At 39.1% G+C, this 26,941-nt stretch overlaps 1 protein-coding gene across 2 annotated transcripts in view; it reads left to right on the plus strand.

Moving 5' to 3' along the window:
* The first annotated feature begins 1,726 nt into the window (after nt 1-1,726).
* pde11a (phosphodiesterase 11a) overlaps nt 1,727-26,941 on the plus strand; it is a 100,065-nt gene continuing 74,850 nt past the window's right edge. Inside the window, exons 1-2 of one of the 2 annotated variants that reach the window (XM_082176089.1) lie at nt 1,727-2,774; nt 5,560-5,718. In XM_082176089.1, coding sequence (XP_082032215.1) covers nt 1,890-2,774; nt 5,560-5,718 — 1,044 coding nt within the window. In that variant the 5' untranslated portion in view covers nt 1,727-1,889. The remainder of the gene's footprint in view (nt 2,775-5,559; nt 5,719-26,941) is intronic. The other variant, XM_082176088.1, reaches the window with a different exon arrangement.

Consider the following 26,941-nt stretch of genomic DNA (forward strand, 5'->3'; position numbering starts at 1 on the left):
TATATATATAGTCATTCAATAGCTGTCTAATTGTCTTTTCTTGGGCTATGGTTAGACGTCTATTAGACGTATATATGTAGTCATTCAATAGCTGTCTATTCTTGGGCTATGGTTAGACGTCTATTAGACGTATATATATAGTCATTCAATAGCTGTCTAATTGTCTTTTCTTGGGCTATGGTTAGACGTCTATTAGACGTATATATATAGTCATTCAATAGCTGTCTAATTGTCTTTTCTTGGGCTATGGTTAGACGTCTATTAGACGTATATATATAGTCATTCAATAGCTGTCTAATTGTCTTTTCTTGGGCTATGGTTAGACGTCTATTAGACGTATATATGTAGTCATTCAATAGCTGCCTATTCTTGGGCTATGTTTAGACGTCTATTAGATTTTCACTGACAGCCCAAAATTAGCCTCGTTTTAGCCTAGACGTCTGGGCTGTGTTTTGACGGCTATTAGACGTCTATTAGACGCAAAATTGCTTGCTGGGAAACGGCACAAGAAAAAGTTCGCGTGGCTGTCGTCAGATTTTAAAGTCGCTCTAAAGGCTCTTTCGCGGTTGTGGCTTCAGTCGACTTCAGTGAGGCGCGGTGGTTTATGGGATGAGTAGTTCCTTCGCTCGGAAATGAAAATATGTACACAGTCTTGTACCTTTGACTTTTTTTGGATTTTCTCGCCGTTTTTTCACTCGAAATGATATGTTGTATGCCTATGAGTTCAGCCGTAGCTGGTTATCCTCAGACATGCTCTAAAACTCTTTAGATACGGATTTTCGAAAACGTCAATGGGAGAAATGAATGGGAAATTTACTTCCGGCACCGAAGCGCTCTCGGGCTGTGGGCGGGACTGTGATGCTCTATTGGGTCATTATGTTGGGTTATTTTCCAAACATGTTGGGTCATTTTTAACATCGTTGGGTAATGAGATATGCATACCAAGATTTGGATTGTTCTAGAAAAACAGTTAAAAAAAAAAAAAAAAATCCAGAAAGTTCTCAACAGTTCTACCATTTTTTTAGGAAGTGCTATATACTTATAATCAGTGACATTCGTTATTTTTCCAATTTTATATCTGGGGTGACCTTTTTTAACTTAGAGGAATTAGGGCGTTTTTCATTGATTTTAAGCAAAAGTTCATTGATTCATGATAAAGGAAATCTTTTATTTGAAAAATAGTCAAAAATGTATTAATGGGTTTCATCAGGTCCCTTTCCACAGGTGTATTAATCAAGCACAATGCAGTCTGCATTCATAATCTAGGTGCTTGATTTTATACACCTGTGTGGAAAGGAACCTGATGAAACCCATGAATAGAACGCTCATGTGATTGGAGAGCTGCATGACTCAATTTGTCCACTAGAGGTCGGTGGAGCAACAACTTTACACCGGGAATTCCTTAGAAAGTGAATTAGTAATATAATTTAACAGATAATGTATACAGCACAGCAAACTGCTATCTTTGGATGTTTGAATTTATATTTAAGCGAAATAAATATTGACAACAATCACGAGAGTTATGAAAAGCCTTTAAGACTGCGTTTCCCAGTGTCACCTAAGATGAGCATCCTTCTAATGAAACACCCAGTTATGAAGAGACTCGGGAGAGGATGACGGGAGGAATGCGTGGTCGTGACGTCAGCTGTCGCATCATCATCACTGGCGCTGCTTTAGAATGAACGAGAGCGAGTCATTCAGCATCAGATGCGACATCATTAACATCATGAACCAAAGCTGAACTTACGAGGACCACGGCCCCTCTTCTCTCGGAGGATCTGTTGTTTTAAGTTTGCGAATGATTCGTTGAGCTCTGCACTCACACAGATAAATGACTCAAAACACGAGTCCGTCTCATTTTATTTGCAGATGACCGTATAGCGGCAGCGATGGCAGGGTCAAATATGGTGTTCTCCGATGTGGAAAGTTTTCTAGACGCGCACCCGGAATTATTAGAGGACTATTTAAACAGAAAAGGCAAGGCGAGTGTGGTGGAAAAGTGGCAGAAGAACCATCACGCGACTAAAGCTCCGGCGAACTCCAGCGGCGCGCACGCGGATAAAGTAGCGAGCGCGAGCGCGTGCGGGAAAGACAGCTGGGCGAGCAGAGGAGACGGCATACAGAGACGAGCCTCGCAGAAAGAGCTAAGGAAAACATTCGCAAGGTCTAAAGCCATCAATGCCAACAGGACTTATGATGAACACGTTAACTCGCGAGCGCAGGAGCCGCTCACCAGCATGAGGAGGCGCGCGCTTCTGCGTAAAGCGAGTTCCCTTCCGCCGACCACCGCGCACATACTCTCCGCGCTCCTGGAGTCCCGGGTCAACATCCCTCAGTACCCCTACACCGCAGTGGACTACAAGTACTACCTGAAAGAGCACAACGAGAGGGAGTTTTTCCTGGAGCTGGTCAAAGACATCTCCAACGACCTGGATTTGACCAGTCTGAGCTATAAGATCCTGGTGTTTGTGTGCATCATGGTGGATGCTGACCGATGCTCCCTGTTCCTGGTGGAGGGACCGGCCAATAAAAAGACCCTGGTGTCCAAGTTCTTCGACGTGCATGCTGGGACCACAGTGTTGCCCTCTCTGAGGAACTCGGATGAGGTGCAGGTGCCCTGGGGAAAGGGCATCATTGGTTATGTGGCTGAGCATGGGGAGACCGTCAACATTCCCGATGCATATCAGGTGAAAGCAGGAATGAAAGCAAGCTTGTCCCTAAGGATGTGTGGGACTTCTGTAATACTTTGGAACCACAGTTATAAAGGGATCAAAGTAACAGTCAAAGGAGATGCTATTGGATGAAGTAAAATTCATATTCCTTCAGAATTATTTCATAGAGGATTCTTAGAGCCCTTTGGGATGCTTTAGGATTGTTTCCAAATAATGAAAGAAATTCGGTAACACTTTACAATAAGGTTCATTAGTTAACATTAGTTAACACGAACTAAGAATGAACAATTCTTCTACAGCATTTATCAACCTTAGTTAATATTAATTTCAACATTTACTAATACAATATTAAAATCAAAGGTTGTATTTGTTAACATTAGTTAATGCACTGTGAACTAACATGAACAAACAATGAACAGCTGGATTTTTTGCTGTAATTAACAAAGATTAACTAACACATTGCTCATTTTTAGTTCATGTTAGTTAATACATTAACTAATGTTAACTTATGAACCTTATTGACCAGAAAGAGAAAAAAAATCTTCAGGTTTTGATTTTGACTATATCCATTCACATTACATTTTCACATATGAATAATTAATCAGATTGACAAGGAGAGTATTTTACTGTGACATTTATTGATGGTGAAACTCAACATTCCCAATGCATATCAGGCGAAGCAGTTTCTAGTCCATCAATTCCAAAAGATGGAAGTTCTGCCGTAATTTGGAACAAATGTATAGGGATCAAAGTCAAGATCAGGGTCAAATAAGATCCTGTTGGATAAACTGCAATTCTTGTTTTCTTAAACTGAGACAGTAATTTCACTTTAGTGGTAAAAATACCCAACATCCCACTGGAAATTCTACTATACAATTGTTCCAAATTATGACGAACATCACAATGTTGAGCAATTGTAAAGGGACCAAAGTAATAACTTTTGTTACAATTGTTGTGAATTATGATTTAGGAATCTTCGCATCTGTTGCGAGTTCACAAGTATTACATTTTCCCATATGCATAATTACTGATCAGATATAGTTTTACTGAGATGGGGGAAACAATCTAAATGCAGTACAGGTGAAACAGGAATAAAATGATTGTTTCTAGTTAAAAAATCATTTATGTGCACAGAATTGCTAATGGAATGTATTCTAATTTGGAATCAATTCTAATGGGAGAAAATAAAAATAAGAATCAAGGAAGATTCCATTGGACATTCTGACATTCTAATTTCACTGCTGAAAAAAAAAAAAAAAAAAAAAAACTCATTATGCATAATCAGCAACATAATAATTTGATCCTACTCGATTAAAACAACAGCCCAAGGTGGTTTCCTCTTGAAATGGAAGGTTTTAGAGGAGTTTGGCCACTAAACCAGCTGAGCACCGGGACGGGAGACGTTTTATCCTTTGATTCTTGCTTCTCATTTGAGCCTAATAGAAACTGAATTAGGGTTAGGAAAGCATTAGCATTTTTTGACTAGGTCACTCACTTGAGATTTTCCCATACGGATAATGACTTGCAGCACAGACAGGAGAGTGTTTTACTGTGACCCCTGAACGACGTTTTGCTTTGATTATTCCCCGAGATCCATAAAAGGCCTTAGTGAAATAATGAGGTGTGTGAGAGTATCTGAGTATTGATCACTGAATCGATCAGCTCAGACAAACTTCCTCCGCTCTGTTCTACAGATTTACTCCTGATACTCTGATGATGATGATGTCAGCTCGCGCTTCTCTAATTAGTCTGTCAATCTGCGTTTGCCTTTTCATTTAGCAAGCAGAGCAGATCATTAAAACTGCATTATTTATACCAGTAAACTCAGCGATTCAGAGACACTTCAGACATCAACCGTGCAGCAACAACATTATTCATTCAAAATAATTGAAAACAGTAACACTTTTATTAATAACTTCCATTAATAAGTCATTAACAGCAGTAAGTGTAGATACATATATTATGTACTTCAAAATATGAATAAGTAATAGTGTAATATGATTCATGATATTTCTGTATACTGTATTTGAACATTAATACTGTATGTTCAGCTTTATTTAATGTAAAGTCTCTTCTGCTGCACTTATTTGATAAAAAATACAGTAAAATCAGTAATATTGTATATTTATATACAATATTATATTTAAAATAACTGTTTTCTATGTGAATATAATGTAAAATGTAATTTATTCCTGTGATCAAAACTGAATTTTCAGCATCATTACTCCAGTCTTCGTGTCACATGATCCTTCAGAAATCACTCTGATCTGATGATTTGATGATCAAGAAACATTTCTGATTATTATCAATGTTGAAAACAGTTTTTGCTAAATCCGGGGTAAGATTATTTTTTTTTAAAGGAAAGAAATGAACTTTTATTCAGCAAAGATGCAATAAACTGTGTAATAAAATGTAACAATATTAGGCATCAAAAACTTTTTTCACTTTTTTTCACAATAATTGAGCATCGAATCATCATATTTGAATGATTTGTGAAGGATCATGTGACACTGAAGACTGGAGTAATGATGCTGAAAATTCAGCTTTGATCACAGGAATAAATTACACTTCACTATATATTCACATAGAAAACAGCTATTTTAAATTGTAATAATATTTCACAATATCACTAATATTAAATGCAGCGTTGGTGAGCAGAAAAGACTTTCAAAATCATAATAATAAAAAAAGACAGATAGTGTAATATAAGGAAGAGAAGACCAGAAGTAGTTTTCTGACACTTCTGTATATTTTTGCGGTTCTGTTTAGTGCCGATAGTCACAAAGCAATGACACACTTTGCTTTTAATTAGTCTGGCTTCTCTGTACAGTTATTATAAATGTCCCCATTCAGCAAAGAGTAAGACTGTCTCTTGTCCTCTTTATAGGACCATCGCTTCAGTGATGAGATTGATAAACTCACGGGATATAAAACCAAGTCTCTGCTGTGCATGCCCATCCACAACAGTGATGGAGAGGTCATCGGGGTCACGCAGGCCATCAACAAGAGTCCCAATGGAGCGCTGTTCACCGAAGACGACGAAAAGGTACAGCATTCACACACGCTGTAACACACAACACTGGACACACTGAAACTTACACTACACAATACGTTTACGACGCTTGCTTTCTCTCTTCTGCTCTTGTCATGCTTCCAGAAACATTTGACTTCACGTGTGAAGGTTTAGTTTCCTACTCTAAATGTCTGAATGTTACATGCAAACAAGTGGACACGTTTTTCTTGAGGATTTTCAGGGCGATACATCAGGTCAGGGGTCGTCTCTCAGGCCAGGCCGAAAGCTAGTAGTGATTGAGCACTTAATGATAGATAACTGAATTAACTAAACGACTAAAGGTCCGTTTAAACCAATGATGTAAACTATAATGTTCGATGGACATTTCCGTTTTTCTGTGTTTATACTGTTATATGGTAGGGGGCACTATTACACATCTTCTGAAAGAGTACTGAATCTGTTGATCAAAACACAGACGCTTGAGGCGAAGAAGAAGCAGAAACAAGCGATATCATATGTAAGCAGAAGCATATGTAAAATAACACGATCATCAACATTAAACAGCATATAAATCAAAACTGCCTAATGTTACTGAGTGAGCCAGGACGAGCTATAGGACTGTGAAGCTTTGTGGGTGTTGATGGACTCGATCTGCTCCATCTGTGTTTTCATCATCGCTCTGAATCTGATCTAAACGTGTAGTCTTTGACAAAATGCAATATTCTCAGCTTTTTGCTCAAAATATGTTGATATATTGCATGCTCAGAAATTCATACAACAAAATATTCTGGGGGCCATGACACTTTTGTGAAAATGATCAAAAATGCTGGAGCTGGAAAAAGTTAATAATCTCTCTAATTCTACGAGAATCCACAGCTATACACACGACAGCGATGGAATCACTTTCAGAATGCTTTTTTTTTTTTTTTCAGTTGACGTACAATAAAAACACCCAATCAGAATCCCTCCTGCTTTAAAGAGCGCCAGCATTTAAAGCGGCAGAAGACAAAATAGCAACGAGCTTTTATAATAAACAGAACGTTATCGTCAGTTAGTGTGGACATTAATATAGTTACAATTATAGTTATTTTATAGTCATCGTTCTTGGTTTGAACAAGTCATAACAGGTAAAAAATCTGAAATTCACAACCGACAATAAAGGTGCTTTTGCTCTGGGTAGTTATAGGAACTCAGTTATAGTAACTAGGCAGCAGGACGGTCTCCAGAGAATGAATTGTTCCTGGTTGCATTCGCACCGGCAGTAGAGAATCTAAAGTGACGTAAGCCGATCGACAGCGACGTCATATAAGTGAGGCATTCAAGAACGTCAGCGACTCCATAGTATAAAGGCTTTGAAGTGCCTGGACTTCGTCGCCGGTCCGTCTATCGGTTTTTTTAATTGTCGGGTGTCTGTGTTTCGTACAGCATGCGATCGGCCAATCAGCGTGCACTTATGTCAGTTCCTATTGTGCTGGGTTAGACCCTACTCTGAAGTAGTAGCAAATTTAGCCCGCCTAAAGGTGTTCCTATAACTAAGATCGTTCCCAGTTCCTGCCAAAAAGCGGGTTCTTCTGCCAATATTTCTAGGAACTAAAACGATACTCCGGCGCGAAAGCTTAAGTCTCTAAAATCTTCAGATAATATTACCCTGTTATGAAAAGTCAAAGTTGTTTATACTTATTTATAAACTTAAAGTCCTCCTGTAGTCAATAATTGTATCCCTTAAAACTCATATTTGATCACCAAAATTACATATTTAAACTTTTTTTCCTTCATGCCTTAAAATGTAACTCTACATCCTTGCCTCATTTAGTATACGCAGTTCTATGAATATGTAAATGAACCCCGCCTCCACTCACTCACTCCACTCGTTGACGATCACACGTTGATCTGATTGGTTACAAGGTAGTTTGTGACGTCAGAAACACGAGCGATTTCAAAGCGTGTTTTTGAGACTGTCTTTGGTTCACTGCAGTTTTAAGGAGAAAATACTCAGCAATGGTGTCGACTTATGAATTTACACATGGTTTGTCTTAAAGCATATTAAAAACACCACATAGACACATAAACAACATTAAAAGCTGGATTTTCACCACAGGGGGACTTTAAAAATATGTTTGCTTTAATCATGGACACTCTTACTTATTATTTCCCCATTAACAGATTATTTTATCTCTGTGTAGAGAAATCTAATAAGGTGTTAGAGAGTGTAATGTACTTTAGTGCATGCAGTTGAGGAGATTGAAGTGATATATCGTTGTACTTTAAAGTGTAGCTTTGCACTGACGACACAAACTGTGCTTATGTAATGCTGCTGTCATTGGAGAACTGTGAGTGGGTTGAGTGTTCATGAATGTCTGCGTAAAGCTGAATAGTTAGTGTTAACGTCACTTGCCCTTGTCATAGTTTGTTCTGGGCTGAGGTAGTGTGGTCAACCACGCCACGCTATCATGAAAAAGAAATAAAGAGTCTCATTAATGTTGACCTTCAGTAACAATGAAGTCTTTATAAACACAGAAGCAGTTCTCATATGGCAGAGTCATTAATCAACCGAAATCCCTGAGCCGCTGCTCGGTGTACAGGAGCTCAAGTGACACCGGGAATATGATGTGCGGCACGTGTGAAACGTGTGAATATACTGTACTATATTAAAGGACAGAGTCATTGGAACTTTTTTGTCTTCAAAAAATAGTTATTGCATGGTATTCTTTATTCAAAGTACTTTTGGAGTACCATGCACTGTAAATTCAGTATCATATGTAATCTTATCAAAGTGACGCCACAGTATAATAGGGTAATGGTTATTAGTGGTGCTTGCTAATGCAGTCTTTACTATTTAACCCTGTTCACACTGACAGTCGCTGTGTTGTTATTTGATCAACTGAGTGGAACTCTGCTTGTCATATCCTTGTGGAAACGAAGTGTGCTTCATTGTATTGAATGTGCACTTGCAGTGTACTTCAAATCTTTAAAGTAGGGTACGGCGGTGTGAAAAATGTTTTTCACTATTAAAAAGCTTTTCACTATTCCCATAGTGTATGTTCGCAGAAAAATATATATATGCTTGCATTGAACATTAATGAGCAACAGATTTTGTGAAAAAAAAATTTTTTTTTAAATCGTATAAATGTATGAGGACAATTTTTTTTTTTTATCGGACTGAATTTATTCCGATTGATGAATCCAAACGTAGTGTTTACATGAACGTTAAACGTGATCGGGTTGATGTGCGCGTTTATACTCTGTATGTCACAAGCTTCAAATCGGAATAGATTTTTTGACATGCGCTCACTGCACGAGTATACAGAGTTTCCCGCTGTCTGCGCACAATAACTATTCTCCTACATTGGTTCTTTATTTGTTTTAAACAGCAGATTGAATATTTATCAATTTCTGGTCATAATTTTGGAGAAAATAAGCATATGAACCGTTGTGCCTCTGCTTATAATTATCACGCAGTAAAAATGCCCAAAACCAGTCGTCTGTGGATGAGAGTCTGAATCAAGGACTTGTGGGATGTTGTCCTGCTCCACTTCACGGACGCAGTGAAAGGAGGATTTTAGATTGACGGGACACTCGTTTATATGACACTTTATTCATCAGGTAGCAGCTCGTTCTGTGCGTCATATGTCATTAGGCATGCGCAATCCTTTCAGTTTTGGTTTTCAATCCGATCAAGTGTTTACATGTCCTCTCGATCGGATTAGAAAATGAATAAACCACCCCTTTCGATCGAAATTTCATTCGGATCGAGCTCATTCGGATCGATTAAGGTGTTTACATGCAGGCTTTTCAGTCCGATTGAGCTTTCAATCCGATTACTAACGGATTATTTGGTTGCATGTAAACGTGTTTTGGACTCAGTTGCACCATTTCCCGCCACTAGTTTGTCGTCATTGTCACTCATTTGATTTGTCATCACTGTCAGCTGTGTTATCGTTATAATCACCTCATTTGTCTGTGTATTTAAGTCCTGTGTTTTCAGTTCACCCTCGTCCGATCTCATTTATGTATGGTTGTGTTTGCTTGCTGTTCTTTGAGTGGAATTTACCCTGTGGATATTATTATAAACTGTTTGAACCTTTATCTTCATGCCTTTATATGCAGTATAACTGTGACAGGTGGCAAGGGGCCCGTTTACCCCACAGACACACGGGGCAAAAGACACACAGGACTTATGCAAAAACCTTAGCTAGTTTTAAATAATGTCTAAATGAATACTTGTTCAAGACAATAACTTTTTTTCAACTTTTTTCAAAAATATACTGTCATTAAAATGTTAATATAAAAAAATATATTTTAAAAGTACAAACAAAATTATTTTAAAAAGTAAAGATTCTTAAAGCTCTGAATGAGATCCCATAATAATTGAATAAAGCTTTACAGTAGTAACAAGAAACATTTTATCATATGATATGATTAACATAATTATAATTTTTTTTTAAATGATGGTTTCATTATAAATATGGAAATTATCTCTAAGGTGGACACCCAACTTAATATATGACATTTACTATCTGAATCTAATCATATCTTGTCAACAAATGGAAAGTCAGTCAGCTGTTTATTATCATGTTAATTATTGTCTTTCACCTCAACAGCAGGGGTGCCTTTTACCCCTAAATACCATACTTTTACATATTCTTCTGTTACTGAAAAACAATTGCTGCCAATTGAAATTGCAGATGAAATAAAAGGTGACTTAAAGACACTTTTATGTGTATACGCTTGCATTACCATGCCATCACCGTGATCCATTCAAGCAGATCGGATCATGGCGCTTTACACTTGTGGCTTCTGTATCTGGGTAACTAATCGGATCTCTGTTTCCCGTGCAATATTTCCCCAAATCCTTGCCAGCTGTGTTGGGAAAATTTTACTTTACAAACATTGAATGGTTGTGCAACTTTCGGGTACGAAAGCAAACTTTTATCTGCATATATGCGCACTATTCCGCCCTGTCTCTACGTGCAGCGTACACTTTACTATACTTTTAAAAAAGTGCATAATGTCTAATTAAAAGTTTTACTTTTATGTACATTTTATATCATTATGTCTAATAATCTTTGTTGTTTCTTAAAGTAGAAGTACACTTATTTTGATGTGTCGATTAACATACTAAAGCACATGTAAAGTACTTGATTATAACTGTAGTGTGTTTAATTATATTAACTTTAGTTAATATAATTTAAATGTACTAAATTGCAGCTTTATCATTACAAATGTTGAATTTAATTTATTGAACTTTTTCATTGTGTTCTTCTGATTCGATTAGTCCAGTGACGAAGGCACCACACCTCGTCATTGTGTGGTAAATACACTTATCTTTCATCCGTGTGAATGAAACAGATGCTGTGGGTTTTAAAGCTGAACAGGATGTCTCTTATTTCTCAGCGTAAGCAGTGAGCACAGTGCTGACACTGGATATAATGAATGTGTTCAGCGGCATCAGGGATGCTGAAAGGAGACACACAAAGTGTGTGTGTGTGTGTGTGTGTGTGTGTGTGTGTGTGTGTGTGTGGATTTGCTGACGTCTAAACAAGGCTTTGAATTATATTGCAGAAAGCATTATTTAACCTTTATCTCACAGTCACCAGCCACACGCTTACAAACTGAGACACTTGGCCTTTCTAGATATTTAAAGGGATAGTTCATCCAAAAATGAATTTTCTGTCATCATTTACTCACTCTAGTTTCAAACCCTGTAAGTCTTTCTTTAAAATGCACACACATACACAAACATTGATTGTTTCTATTCTCTTGTCCATGCAGTCAAAAGGGACTGAAGCTTTTAAGCTTCAAAAAGCACCATAAATGTATCATTAAGGTTGTACAACTTGTGCAAGTCTAGCTTCATGTCCGATTTGTGATTGTTTTCAGTCTGAGTTTATCAATGGATCAGTTGATCCGGTTCACAAAACTGGTCTGGATGATTCATTCACACAACAAACTGATTTGGCCCTTGATCACTTTTAAAAATGCTCTTTGTAATAATATTGTCACCAGGCTCTTCCGTCACAAAAACCCAGCTCTCACTTTCACCAGAACTCTATTTACCTGCTCCTGTCCCTCATCAGCCACAGTATAAGAGCACACACTTCTCGGTCACTCATCGTCTGGTCTCCAATGTGGATAACGAACTCCTTACCTGATCTACTTACCCACTCTCAACCCGTTCCAACCATCCAAGAAGTGTGTGCTCTGTTTGGGTTTGATGAATATCCTGTTTCTGAGTCTGGTATTCCATTACAGAAGACCAACATGAACCCAGCAGGCCCGAATCCTTTTCCAGAATTGGTAGTCTCGTTCTGCTGAATCCTCACTAGGGTTGGGTATAGTTTTTTTATTTACGGTGCCAAATCAATACTTTTAAAACGGTACCGGTGCCTAAATGGTGCCTGAACCAATACTTAATAATAAAAAAAAAGAGAGCCTCAAAACAATGGTGAATGACATTAAAGAATTGCTTTTTCTTGTTAAAAAAAATTAACAAAAATATCTTAAAATGTTATATATTAACATTTTAAAGTAAATATATAAATATAAGTTGTGTAAATACAAAACACAAAAAATGTACATAACAAATTCACAATAAAACCTAAGCCACCTAACCCAAATACAATAATTTAACACTAAATAACACTACAGTATACTAATAACAGCTGTAGTCTGTATTCTTGGTTTGCTACAAACCAGCTTTAAATTTCAGCAATTCTTTTCACATTTTCAACCTAAGTTTTCTTAGGTTTCATGAAAATGGTTCCCTGTGAATAAGCAAATGCTGAAATCCAAAATTACAATAATATGACTGCACAACAACGTGAAATGCCAAGTGTAATTATTATTATTTAAAAGATCTTGAAGACAACAACAACATAGCCTACAATAATAACAGAAAAAGAGAGCCGCTCAATAGTAAACCATTCATTTTTGTCTCATATTTACCACCGAGTTACTTTCAAATTTCACAAGCTTTTGGCTGGCTGGTAGCTGGTGCTAATTCCCATCTGTGCCTAGCTGTGACATTAGGTGCTTTAGCTTATTTCACCTGTAGTATCTTTGCTCGTTGATGCCCGGAACATGTCCGTTATTTTGGAGCATTTTGCTGCCTCCTCCTCCATAGTTTTTTCCTTTTGAGTCTGACCTTCTCAGCGCCACCTTTCCCTTTTCTTTTTTGTCTTTCCATCATTTGGGACTGTTTACACCTGGCCACTTCATGCGTTTTCCCAGATCGGATAGCTATCTGATTTATCAAAACGATTCCATTTACACCTGGTCACATAAATGTGTTTTTGCAAAACGGATATAAATCCAATCTTCAATTCCCGCGCTATATGCAGATTTAATGGAGTGCACCTCCGGCCCACCGGGAAAAGTCCTGACTCTCCCGATTGCCACTCCACCCCTGACTATGGCAATGAGCGCTCATCAGGATCAACAGAAGGCTAGATTTTCAAAAATCTGTGAAGTTCGCGGCTTTATTGTTGCCGTAAATTTGCACGTTCTTGAATGAATAATCTATGAGATGTACACCGGTCTGTTATTGTAGGGACATCGACTTTACATTTTCACACTAAACATGACGCAGGAAAAAATTGGTTGCGTTACATGTCAGTCAGTCCTTGGCTGATATTTTTATTCTTAAATACATGTAAGTGAATGTGTTTTGTCATTTAAGAAACCTTTATAATGATCATGATTCATGTTAGTTGATCTATAACGCACAATGGGCGCCATGTTAGTACGCACCGCAGTTCAGAGGATTGTATCTGTCAGATTTAGGCCTACAGCACGTCAATTCATCCACTTCTCCCGAAATACATTAAAGTGAGTGGCTGGTGAAGTGTGAGAAGAATAGAGTCAATGTTATAGTTACCTACACAATGTGTATCTAAACATGTCATCCATTTATAATTGAAAGGATTGTTATTGCCGCTTACATAGACATCAGTGTGTATTTTACTAACTACAAATGTTGTTTTTCTAATACTTATGTGTATTTAAATGTCACATAAGTAGTTGTGATATATGACAGTGCTGAGCGCGTCTCCCCAGCCTACGTGCGAACGCAAATTTGAAATTATAACTTGATGATCACGCGAACTGAACGTTCTTAATCACACTGGTGTGTGAACGATCATACGCGTCAAAGGGTTAACTAGCGACGTCCTACGTCCGTTTCGGAGAACCAGAGGGCAAATATTTCAACCGACAGCCGAGGCATTTAAGTGGCACCGACATGAGGCACCGGAATCTGTGTTTTGATTCGGTCCGGTTACACAGTGAGGACTAGGGTTGGGTACCGAAACCAGGCACCGATATGGATCCGGTACCTGGTTTCGGTACCCAACCCTAGTCCTCACTGTACCACCACAGCACCCATCACTGCACCAAGCACTTCTCCTCCGGTTTACACAGCCAGTTCCATGGTCAACCCAGCACCCAACTCTGGCTTGGCTGAGGACTGCAATGGCTTCTTGTTCCAATGTTCACTAGCCCTAGAGATGCAGCCCCGTAATTTTCCTACGGAAAGAGACAAGATTTCATTCATCTTATCTTTGTTAACCGGGCAAGCACTTCAGTGGGCCTAAGCCATCTGGCAGCAGGCAGAACCAGTGACACAATCCTTTGATAGTTTCGTGGCTCATTTCAGAGAAATCTTTGGTCGTCCTGTGTGTGATACTTCTATTGGTGAGTAACTCTATCCTTAACGCCAAGAATATAGTTCCATAGGGTTCGTAAAAGTTTCAAGCCCTAGCAGCGGCCATCGGCTGGAACGAGCGCTCAGTCTTAACCACCTATCACCAAGGATTGGAACTGGCTCTGAGGCTGCATCTCTCAGCTTATATGTGATGATTCCATCAGGCTCGAGTGCTTCATACAGCTGTCCATTCGGATTGCCCATAGAGTTCAAATATGTATGGAAGACCAACAGTGCCAGCAGTCCTTCTTTTTCCATCGTCAGCCAAAGTATCCCAGATCTCCAGAACCACAAACCGATGTAGATCGACCACACATGCGTCTCTCTGGCTGAGCGGCACCACCATTGGCTGGCCCATAGACTCTGCTTGTATTGTGGTTCTGGTGGACATTTCATTTTAGTATGTCCTATTGGTGAGTACCAAAGAGTAACTTTGGTGAGTTTTGTTTCCAGTCCCAATTTTAGTACTTCTCCACTTCACCATTGTAACACTCAATTCTGCTGACATTTTTGTTTCAGTTACCGCCCTCCTCCACTCTGGGTCAGCCGGCAAGTTCTTTTCCAGGGACCTCTACCACCAACTCCAGCTCCAAAAAAGGCCCAACACCATTCCATACAGGATCCAATTTGTGACTGTAAAGCCGCTTGACCGAGGCCATGTTCATTACTGTTTGGGACCTCTCCAACTCCAGATTGGTTGGCTACAGAAGAATATCTGCCTCCTGGTTCTGGAGAATGCCACCACGGGGATTATGCTGGGGCATCCTTGGCTCGTGACACATAATCCCATCCTCTCCTGGTCCAGTGGCAAAGTCCTGAAGTGTGGGCAAGGACTGTTTACCTGGATGTTTCCCTGAACTTCCTCAACAATCTCCTCCCAAGTCCAGAGTTCTCTCCATTAATTCCACATTGAGAGTCCTGTAAAACAACAATCCGTAGACATACCATCCTGCTATGAACCCTTCAGTGACGTTTTCTGCCATAAACAAGCTTTGCAACTACCACCACACCGACTATGAGACTGCGTCATCAACCTCATTCCGGGTGAGCCAGTGCCCTGTGGCAAAATGTATCCTCTCTCCATCCCCGAACAGAAGGCCATGGAGGAGTAAATAAGAGGCTCTTCAGCAAGTATATATCCGACCTTCGACTTTCACTGCTGCTCCCAGTTTTTTCTTTGTTGCCAAGAAGGACAGAGGATTGCGTCCTTGCATTGATTATTTTGTTGTCAACAAGATTACCATAAAGTTCCAGTATCCCCTCCCCCTCGTCCCAGCTGCTTTGGAACAGCCCCGAGGTGCAACCGTCTTCACAAAGCTGGACCAAAGCGCATGTAACCCGGATACGTGAGGGGTGTGAGTGGAGGGTCACATTTGTGATGCCTACAGGCCACTAGGAATATTACGTTATGCCGTATGGGCTGGTCAATGGCCCCTCTGTATTCAAGGGTGGCATAAATTAGGTGCTCTGGGAGTACCTTCACTGCTTTGTGCTGATTTACATCAACATCTTAGTGTACTCGCAGACCACGGCTGAACATCACCAACACTTTTAAGAGGTCCTCCAGAAGTTGAGAAAACATCAGCTCTTCCTCAAAACGGAAAAATGCACCTTCCACCAATCCACAATCCAGTTCCTTGGCTACCATATCAGTAAAGTCGGGATCAATATGGACATAGGGAAGGTGGAAGCAGTATGTTCCAGGCCAACTCTCTCCACTATCAAAGAGTTACAATGTTTCCTAGGGTTTTCCCATTTCTATCATTGGTTTATCAAGAATCAGTTCTATCACGGCTGCACTCACCAATCTCCTGAAAGGGAGGCCCAATTCTCTGTCCTGGAAAGCCCTACAGGCTCTCAAGTAAGCCTTCACCTGTGAACTGCTCCTAGTTCATCCAGATCCCAACAAACTTTATGTAGTGGACGTGGACACATCAACATCACGCGTCGGAGCGGTGCTATCACAGCAACAGGGGTAGCCCTCATGACTCCATCCATGTGCCTTCTTCTCCAGAAAATTCACTCTGGCAGAGCAGAATTACACCATCGGAAATTGTGAGCTCCTCACCATCAAATTAGCTCTGGCGGAATGGAGGCTTTGGCTGGAAAGGGCCCAAAATCCTTTCACTGTGCTCACCGACTATCGTAATCTGGAATATCTCCATGAGGCAAAAAGGTTAAAACCCAGACAGGCCAGACAGGCCCTTTTCTTCACCCATTTAGATTTTTCCATATCCTATCGTCCAGAGACCAAGAATGTGAAAGCCGATGCACTCTCTCGTCTCCACAATTCCGGCGAAACTCTTGAGAATCCTATGGCTGTAATCTAAAGAGTTTTCCTACTTTCATGGAAACTGCTGAGATGATGTTCAATCATGTCTTCTGCAAATTTGGACTACCAGAAGACATGGTCTCTGATCAATGTTCTCCATTCCTCTCCTAGTTCTGGAAAGCCTTTTTCACCCTCCAAGGTGTGACTGTAAGCCTCTCCTCTGGTTACCATCCTCAAACCAATGGGCAGAGGGAGAAGAAGATACAAGAGATTGGACAATTCCTACAAATCTTCTGTCACAGCCACCAGAACTTCTGGAACCTCTTCCTCACCTAGGCCTAGTACGCTCAAAACACTCTCCGTCAGCCAGCAACCAGTCTCACCCTGTTTCAGTGCGTACTTGGCTTCCATCCCCCTCTGTTCTCTTGGTCCGGGGACCCATTGGATGCACCATCAGTCACTCACTGGTTCCAGGAGAGTGAGAGGGTCTGGGACGCAGCTTACCACTATCTCCAATTGGCAGTGTGCCATCAGAAGGGTCACGCAAATGCCCGTCAGACCGATACTCCCACCTACCAGCCCGGGCAGAATGGTGTGACTCTCCACTCGGGATATCAGACAGCGGCTGCCCAGCAAAAGCCTAAGTCCCAAATTCATTGGTCCATTCCCCATAACCTGGCAAATTAACCGTCACATGACTTCACCTTTCTCCCCACTATAGAATTTACTGCTCATTTCATGTTTTCAAGCTTTACCACCCTCCTGTCTCTGATTCCTGGTCCCGCTGACGAGCCCCCCTGCCTCTAATCCTGGACATTGAAACTGTCTACACCATTTGAGAAATCCTGTACTCAAGGCACCCTGGGGGTCGACTACAGTACCTCCTTTCCTTGAATTCCCAGCTATACTTCTTAGATCTCCTCGCATTCCTCCAGGGTTCTCCTAGTAAGACTCTCCAATTACCTACCTGTGTTTCCTCATCTGTTCCCCGCTCTGCTACTCACCTGTTCCAACCATCCAAGAAGTGTGTGCTCTCCAGTCTCCTCCACTCACCGTTCTTCATCTCATCCCAAGCTACCCGGTAATAGGAAAGGACTTTGTTATTAAAGTCCCACTGAAGTGCCTTGAAACACGCAGCGTTATTCATTGTGGTGATGTAATTTCCACTGAAACAGGAAGACAGGGCGGGACATATCGAGCAGCTCCTCCCATTTAAAAAATAGCCAATAGCGTTTTGTTTATATCACTGCTCGACCTGAGCCGTTGAGCTTGATAAAGCTGCCGTTGAGCTTGATAAAGCTAATGACAGTAACAGTCTAATAGATTCCCTCTTTAGATTTAATATGAAACTGTTACTAAAGCAAAACAGTGATCATAATAATGCTGAGGTTGTGTAGTTTGAAAAGTGTGTAATTTATGTTGGTGCATGCCACTGGTGTTTTCTTTTCTATTCGTCAGTGCTGTTTCTAATGCAGAGTCATTTTAACAGTTTCTCCTCCTAATCTCCTCCATATCACTTTAAAATATAGCATTCTGTGTGGAATTCAAATAGGCCAGTTATATTTTGTGGTCTGCGCCGACTCGTACATTTGATACACTCTGTGCCTCTATCGTGCCTCTGGACCAGAGCAGACTGTGTGCCCGCTACGGGGGTTTACGTGACACAAACGTAAAACCAGACTTAATTTGACCAATGGAAAGCATATTTACACTCTGATTATTTCTCTATCCCTTATATAGTGCATTATGTGCCATTCACCATACAGATTTCAGCCACAGTTTCAGCATCTATTTATAGTGTAGAGGGGCAGGACGCTTTAGATTCTAGAGAGCATTTGATTGGACAGAAGATGTGATGAGAAGCAGAGTGATGTCATCAAAATCGTTGATCCATATTGGCGGAAGGGAGAAACTGTAAGTTTTGAATGCTTATCTTCTAAATGCGAATTTTGTCATTGTTTTGCAGCACACAAGCTTATAGATAACCTTAAGGCTAACATATTCATACTAAAAGCCCCAAAACTTCCATTTTGATTTCATAGGGACACTTTGATATTACTCATATTTGCATTCCATCTGTTCAAGAAATACTTGTTTGGGTGTGATGAATATCCTGTCTCTTAGTCTGAAATTCCGTTACAAATGTCAAATAAAAAAACTTAAATCCTAATGTTCTAATAATCTTTTTCACGCTTTAAAGAAGTACTTATTTTGATGTGTTGCCATACTAAAGCACATGTAAGGTACTTGATTCTAATTTTAACTGTAGTGTTATTTGATATTACATTTAAAGTTAATATATTTTAAATGTACTAAATTGCAACTAACTTCATCAATACAAATGTGTAATTACAAATATATTTAAATACATGAGACAAAAGTTCCAATAGAAATGATATTAAAGTTATAGTTTACAAGCTTGTCATAAATGCTTGTCAGTCAGTACATTAAGCAGTACAGTTTAACCATATTTCAAAGACAATAGAAGTAATTATGAAATTACATGTAAAGATGTACTTAAGTCCTTCTTACCTCTAAAGTTCAGCAAAGTGCATTAAATATAAATGTAAGCGATAATACATTTTCATTTAATTGCAATGAAGTGTCGGGATACATTACATTCAGTTTACACTTAAGAATGTTCTTTTGAAGTATTATAATCTTATTAAAAGTATCATGAAATGTACTTCTTTTTCACAAGAAGGGGTGAATAATAATGTACATATTGGTCTGTTCTACACATAAACCTGCCGTATGGCTTTGGACACAGAATCATAGTCCATGCGTCATATGGACTAATGTTATGATACTTTTGTGGAGCTTGAAATCATCTTGCATGTATATCCTTTTGTTTTCCATGGAAGAAAGAAAATCATATTGGTTTGGAATGACAAGAGGACGAGTAAATGTTGTCAGAAATATAATTGGGGCAAACTATCCTTTTTATTGTGTGTTTGTATGACTGCATGTGTTTGTTGCTGTGAGCCCCAGATCGAGTTCAGTGCATTGGGATTTCATGTGCTTTTCATTGTACATTAGCATCATGTCATGCATGCTACTAACTGCTGAATTAATGATGAAACTCTTCCCTGTGTGTGCGAGACAGAGAGGCAGAACAGAGAAAACTCGGCGATTGTTTCCAGCCCACAGAGACAAAGGTGCCACTTTTAGATTCTGTTTTGGCGGGCAAGTCTTAGTACCACACCAGACATTAGAGTTTTCTAAACATACATACAATATGGTAGACGTATTGTATATTTAATGAAAAGATGAGGTTTTGTTCTGTTCATTTTGTGGAGAAACAATTATGGGTTGTTCATTTGCATGCGTCCAGAATATAGTTCATCACTTAATGAATGGAGCTTTGGATTTATGCTAATGCTGTTATTGTGTGTGTTAATGGTGTTTGTTGGGCAAGCATTACAATTACTATTGCTCATGTTTAGGGTAAACCTTAAAGTATTCAACTTTACGCTGTAGTTCATGTAATTCATTTGTGTTAGAGACATGAATGATATCATATTTTGCAGCCTTTTGAGGAGAGGTGTGCTACCTATTTTTTTAGCATAGATGTGATAAGGCACACACACACACACACACACACACACACACACACACACACACACACACACACACACACGCACACACACACATACTGTTTATATATACTCATAAATATACTCGTTTTGAGTGCTAAACAATGGAACAAATTATATTGTCTGCATGATTTAGTAAAACGAGGAAAGTAATTATTATATTGTGCACATGATTTAATTCAATCAAGGGAACAAGAGAACACATTAGTAAAACGTGCTGATGTATTAGTAAGTTGTGGGAATGGTTTGTTAAATCGTTGCCATGATGTACATATTTTTTCCCAAATGTCATGTGCGGGGCTCCATAGTAACGCAAAGAAGTTTTCACAGGATGAATTGTGAGTGTTTAAGTTTTCGAATGAGACCTACGGTGATTACTAAAATGTGTGATAGGGAAAAAGGTAACGGTTAATAGGCTAAATGTGTGGTCACATTAGTGAAAATTTGGGTGAAAAGTCCATTGTCTATTGTAAATATTGTAGCTATGCATGAAGCACGGCTCACACAGATGTCACTTCAGACCATTGCTGGTCAATGCAGCAATACCACAGTCCACTTTATTTTTAACGTTAGTGAAGGCACAGTCATTTTAAACTGCGCGAGGCTTTCATTGTCAGCCGCTTTCTAGTTTTTTTTAACCAAACAATAATAGTTTATTATGCTACTTGATGTTGAAAAACTGGTATTTATTACCATAATATTTTAATTTTTTACCCTAATCATAAACACACTTTTTCAAGGTTATGTCTCATTTGATCTGTGTCTGAGTTTGACATTGAGCTGGTTTTGCAATGTTTTTCTGTTCCTGTTCCTTGTTCCCACTTCTTGTTAGTTTCCATGGTTACTCATAATTTCATTGATTTAGTCACACCTGTCCTTTTCTTTTTTACCCCTGATTACTTTGTATATATCTAGCCCTCAGTTTGTGCTTGACCAGGTGCATCCCTGAGGACCTTGTGGAGTAAGAGGAAATGTATTGGAGCTTCGCCCATACTCCAGAGGCTGCAGTAAATGGCATGAATTCTAGCCCCCTTGTAATTGTGGAGGAGAGTGAAAGAGTTAGCACAATTCCCATTTCTTCGCACAGCACCATGACTGTTCCATCACCCAGCATCAAATCAGTATAGTCTGTGATGTTCTCACCCCACCTCCTCTGCCTGTCCCGTGTCGGCCATGAAGGCGGCTTTTAAACTCTCTGCCTGTCCTGAATTGGCGAAGGAGGCTGTTTTGTAACTCCCTGCCCATGTTACCCAGTTCTTTGGCCCTGTCTTCGCTGACTCCATTCAGCCCCTCGTCTCCTTCTAAGCTGCCTGCTCCAAGCATCCTGGATGCGACTTGGGCTTCCAGATTACCAGCTCCGCCCTGGATTGTCGACCCTCTAACTCCATCTAAATCTCTAATCCTTTCACTTCTCATCTCCCCATCGACCAGTCGGCTACACCTTGGCTCCTCGCTCCCTTGGCTCCACCTGTGACCGTCGTCCCTCCAGCTCTGCCTTGGTCATGGACTTCCGGGCCTCCGTCTGCAACTCATCTCTCCACCTCTTTGGCTCCATCAGGCTCCGGCTTCTCCTCCATGGCTCCTCCCTCCTTCAACTCCATCATGGGCCTGCATCCTGGTGCTCCTGCTGGGAGTTACACCCTGGCTCCTCCCACCGTTATCTCCCCTCTGGCTCCTCCCTCGTCCTGGGATGTCCCGTGCCAGCTCTGCATCCTCCTCTAAAGCCCCCGTCCTCCCTCCTCTGTTGGACTGCTTTAATGTTTTTAAAGCGCCTTCTTGATGGGGGAAATGTCAGGGTTATGTCTCGTTTAATCTGTGTTGGAGTTTGACATTGAGTTGGTTTTGCACTATTTTCTGTTTCTGTTTCCTTTGTTCCTTGTTCCCATCTCTTGTTAGTTTCTATGGTTAGCTCACTGATTTAGTCACACCTGTCCTGTTTTACCCCTGATTAGTTTGTGTTATCTAGCCCTCAGTTTGTGCTTGAGTTTGTCAATTTACTGCACTTTGTTAAGCCGGTCGCACACCAGACAAGAAGCACCACGTTGTGATTAACTCGACTTAAAATAACAAACATGTTTAATATCCTCCGACTGGACGGATTGAAAGTCTGAAACTAAAGAATTCCAAAATTCTTAGCAGTGCCCTTGTAATGCAAAAATCCCAGAAACAGCATTTAACCTGGCTAAAACCATTGAAAAATAACACCTTAGCAACACTTAGCAACATCTGCATAGCAAAACCACATATTCTTCTAAAAAAAAAGTGCGTTTTTATGAGACAGCAGTTCATACTGTTCAATGTTGTGGCCACAAATCTGATATTTGTTTGAAAGCTCTGCAGATGATCTGCATTAATGTGTGTTTCTGAGAGTCTGGATGTGCTGCTGGGCTCCCAGACGGGCACACCACTCTCTGGCCTTTGTTGTGAAATGCCACAGTACTGTGAATAGTCCTGTGAATTCTCTGTGGGATTAGCAGAAGGTAGAGCTGAGGAATTACTGTGTATTCAATACAATATAATATTCTCTCAGACAGTGACGCAGAGCAGAGTGACGCAGATCTGCCTTACAGGATGTGTGTGTCTCTCCATACAGCTGGTCAATGCTTAGGATTTTTAGCCGATAGAGCCCTTGCAAAATTACTGTACCACACATACTCCATGATACTTCATAGAAAACCATGCAATAGTTAAACACACAGTATAATTAATGTGTTCATATACCATTGTATTTTCTTTATACTTCATACTACATTTTAGTAAATTTTTGCATACTTTTAGTTTTTTTAAAGTTTTTTTTAGACTAACAGACTAATTAAAATTTGGTCGACTGAGCCTCTTCTCGTTGACTAACATTAAGTCGAATATTAAGGATATTACTAGGATATTCAGGAAAGCCATTTAATGACCATAGCACGTTAGTTGGCTAGAAAAACTTGCTATAGAGAGGAGTATTTTGCTAGATTTTGCACCAATGCTATATTTTCTAAATATCATTATCATTTGTTAACAAACAAGTACTATTCAAATTCAATGAGAATCATTGTTTCTGCATTAAATTATTACATTGTTTAAATTAATACATTTTTAGCTAACTGTGACGTGTATATGTACATTTCTGAAATACTTAACTCAGACAGTTTCCTCTGATAACAGATCACTCTAAATTGTAATATGGACTCATGCACTTTCTGTAAAGCTGCTTTACTTTACTTTATTTATTTATTATCCCCAAGGAGGGGCAATTTGTTCCACAGCAGCCATTGGCACAGCCAACACATAAATACAGTAAAAAATACAAAAAAATACAAAAAATAACACAATTAACCCATAAATATCATCCTGGAAAAATTACAAATTGCGATGTTTAGAGCTGGTTCAAGTATTTAACAGCTAATGGTACAAATGATCTTGTGTATCGATTTGACTTTACCTTTCTAGAGAAGGCAAACCTTTGAAATTATGTGTAGCCTATTGTGAAAATTGCTATACAAATAAATGTGAATTGAATTGAGTTAAATATCATGTGCACTATATTAACATATTATATTTTTACTTATATCATTAAAATATTATTAAGTTGTTATAACAAATGCATTATTTAGCTATATTTGAGTTGTTATTTTTAACCTTTATCTAACGTATCTACTGTACCTAATATTTATCTAAATTAATCGATATTGAATCCAGATCAGAATCAGATCACAAGAATTGAATTGAAATGAAATCGTGAAATTTGTCAATTTTATATCAAGCAATATTAAAAACAGAGGCCTATCAGTCATTGTACCATGTTGAAACATGTTGTCACTAAAATGGAACTTAATACAATTCTGTTTAGTTACCAAATGTTTTTGACAATCACAATACACTTACATCCCTCCCAAAAGTTTCACGTTTCCCATTTTCATCCCATAGAAAACCATTAAAAAGAAAATGCTTTGCGTACAGTGTAGTGTGTTGCATTTCTCTAGTCTCATCTGCTTGCAAAACCAATATAGTGAGTTTGGTCTTTTTATAGCCTATATGCATTAAGCCAAGTTAAGCTTTTTTTTTTTTTTGGCAACGATTTCATGATTTTCTACAGCAAAGCATTTTCTGTGCTCATCTGCTTGTTGTATATAGTTTATAGTGTGTATATTGTACATCAATAAATTGTATACTGAGTTTGATCGTTATTTTATTAGTCTAATAAGACATGTTAAGCGTTTTCTTTATAACAGGTTTCTATAGGAGGGAACTTGAAACCTTGCACATTATGTTGATATTCTGAGTGCACCTGCTTACCTGAATATAGTATGCACCACCAATAATGTTTATAGTAAGTCTTGTATTAGTCCATTAAGCCATGTTAAGCATTTTTCACATTAAAGGCTAGTTCACTTTGAAATACATTTTTGGTATGTTTTAGCTTACCTCAAGGGCATCCAAGATGTAGGTGTCTTTTTTTCCGCAGTAGTTTCAATGTTTATATTTTTAGGTCAAACCGTTCTTGTCTGTCAGTCATATAATGCAGGTCTATGGTCATTATCTCAAAACACAAGCACAGAGTCCAAATTAAAACAATTCCCCGTCGTCCAAATTAAACAATTCCCCATCGTAAGTACACATTGATGGCCTAAGACACGAAACGAGCGGTTTGTGTGAGAAAACGAACAGTATTTATATCGTTTTTACCTCTTATACACAGCCATGTCCAAGTGATCTGATCTGACGTGTACGCAGACTGGTGCATAGATATATACACTAGATGTCGCCTTAAAGACATTCGTTCCAATGAACTGCCGTAGACAAGGCAACATCTAGTGTATATATCTATGCACCAGTCTGCGTACACGTCAGATCAGATCACTTGGACATGTCTGTGTATAAGAGGTAAAAACGATATAAATACTGTTCGTTTTCTCACACAAACCGCTCGTTTCGTGTCTTAGGCCATTAATGTGTACTTACGATGGGGAAATGTTTAATTTGGACGACGGGGAATTGTTTTAATTTGGACTCTGTGCATGCTCTTTGAGGTGATGACCATAGACCTGCATTATATGACTGACAGACAAGAACGCTTTGACCTAAAAATATCAAAATTGAAACTACTGCGGAAAAAAAGACATCTACATCTTGTATGCCCTTGAGGTAAGCTAAAACATACCAAAAATTTATTTTAAAGTGAACTATCCCTTTAAGTGTTGTTGGGAAATCTGGAGTATGACGTATAAGGGTAACCCCAGTCGTATTACAGCACATACACAGGGAAAGTAACCGTGAAGACATTGAATTAAACGTAAACACAACTTTTGTGCCTTTATCAGCTTTTCTGCATATATACTGGCCCTGATAATCATCACATACACAGGTATTTAGGTCACATACCTACTTGCTCCATTTCTGTAAATCCGTTTTTGTGAATAAATGACTCTCTCGAACGTTTGCTCTGGTTTTTGTCAACACGCACTTGCACCACCGGCTGGTGAGCCGACAAATAGCACACAGAGATTATGCATTGGTTCAACATTGCACATCTGGGAACTGGATCCTGGATGTGCAATGTTGAATTTTCTGTCGAATTTGTGGAAGCGAATTTAAGCAGAAAAAAATGGACTAACAAATTGCCTGTCGAATATAATACATTGTATTTTTAAACAGACCAAATATTTTTAAAGTTAAATCTGAAAGGTGATTATGGATTATTGAATTTTTAATAATGAAAATGTGTGAAACGTTTTGAATTGAAATATTCACAGCTTTAATATACAACAATGTTGTATTTCAGCTACATAAAAAAGCAAATCCTAAAATTACAATGCATTAAATAGCAAACATGGTATAAATGCATTTTATAATTTTTATTAGTGCAATTCAACAAGCTTTTTTGTTTCAAATACATTTGTCATTATTGTAGTTCCATAGATGGGTATCCATTTGGTGGCAGTAGCCAGAGAACCCTCAGAGTAGACCTAGAAGAGAAGAAAAGAAGGGTTAGCAGTCGTTCATGTTACGTTTGGCGTGACTGTCAGTATTGTACCGAGCTGTAACTGTGATTTGTGAATGATCGTGCAAATGGTGCTGGCTGAATGAAGAACACAAAAGAATCACACGCTTGTTGCTTCCTTCAAATGTGCTGCATTTAACTCAGCCAAGAGCTCAGTCTGTGACGTTAAGATCCTCTATTGGTCACTCATCTCCTTGTTATACAGATCTAAAGGTCAAAGTTCACCAAACTTGAACTTTTTTGATGTACCGCAATATGAAAGATGAAGTCTGATTCTATCAGTCTGATCGTGACAGTTTGAGTGTTTCATTTCAGCGCTGATTGTTTTGTGATCCTGTCACAATGCAGTTGAAGCTTTGCAGAGACGCTGTTGAAGGATGGATAGTACATTCAAAAACTATTTTGGACCCGTCAGCTAACCCACAACCTCAAAGTGCACATTATTATTCAGTTTACAATGTAAAGAGCTTAGCCAATCATATCAAAGGTCATTTACATAGAACTCTTAAAGGTATAGCGGGTGCAAAATGATCATGAGAAACTAAATTATGGTGCAGAAACATAAGTAGACTACAGTGCAGTGGGGATTTCTTTAAGACTGCAAGGGAAGCTCGGCTTCCCCTATAATGTCAAACAAATAATGGTCAAATATGTACTATTGTGTTAACATTTTATTGACTAAAAATGCGTTAGAAAAC

This window comes from Leuciscus leuciscus (assembly GCF_965113295.1).
Source record: "Leuciscus leuciscus genome assembly, chromosome: 7".
Classification (NCBI taxonomy): domain Eukaryota; kingdom Metazoa; phylum Chordata; class Actinopteri; order Cypriniformes; family Leuciscidae; genus Leuciscus; species Leuciscus leuciscus.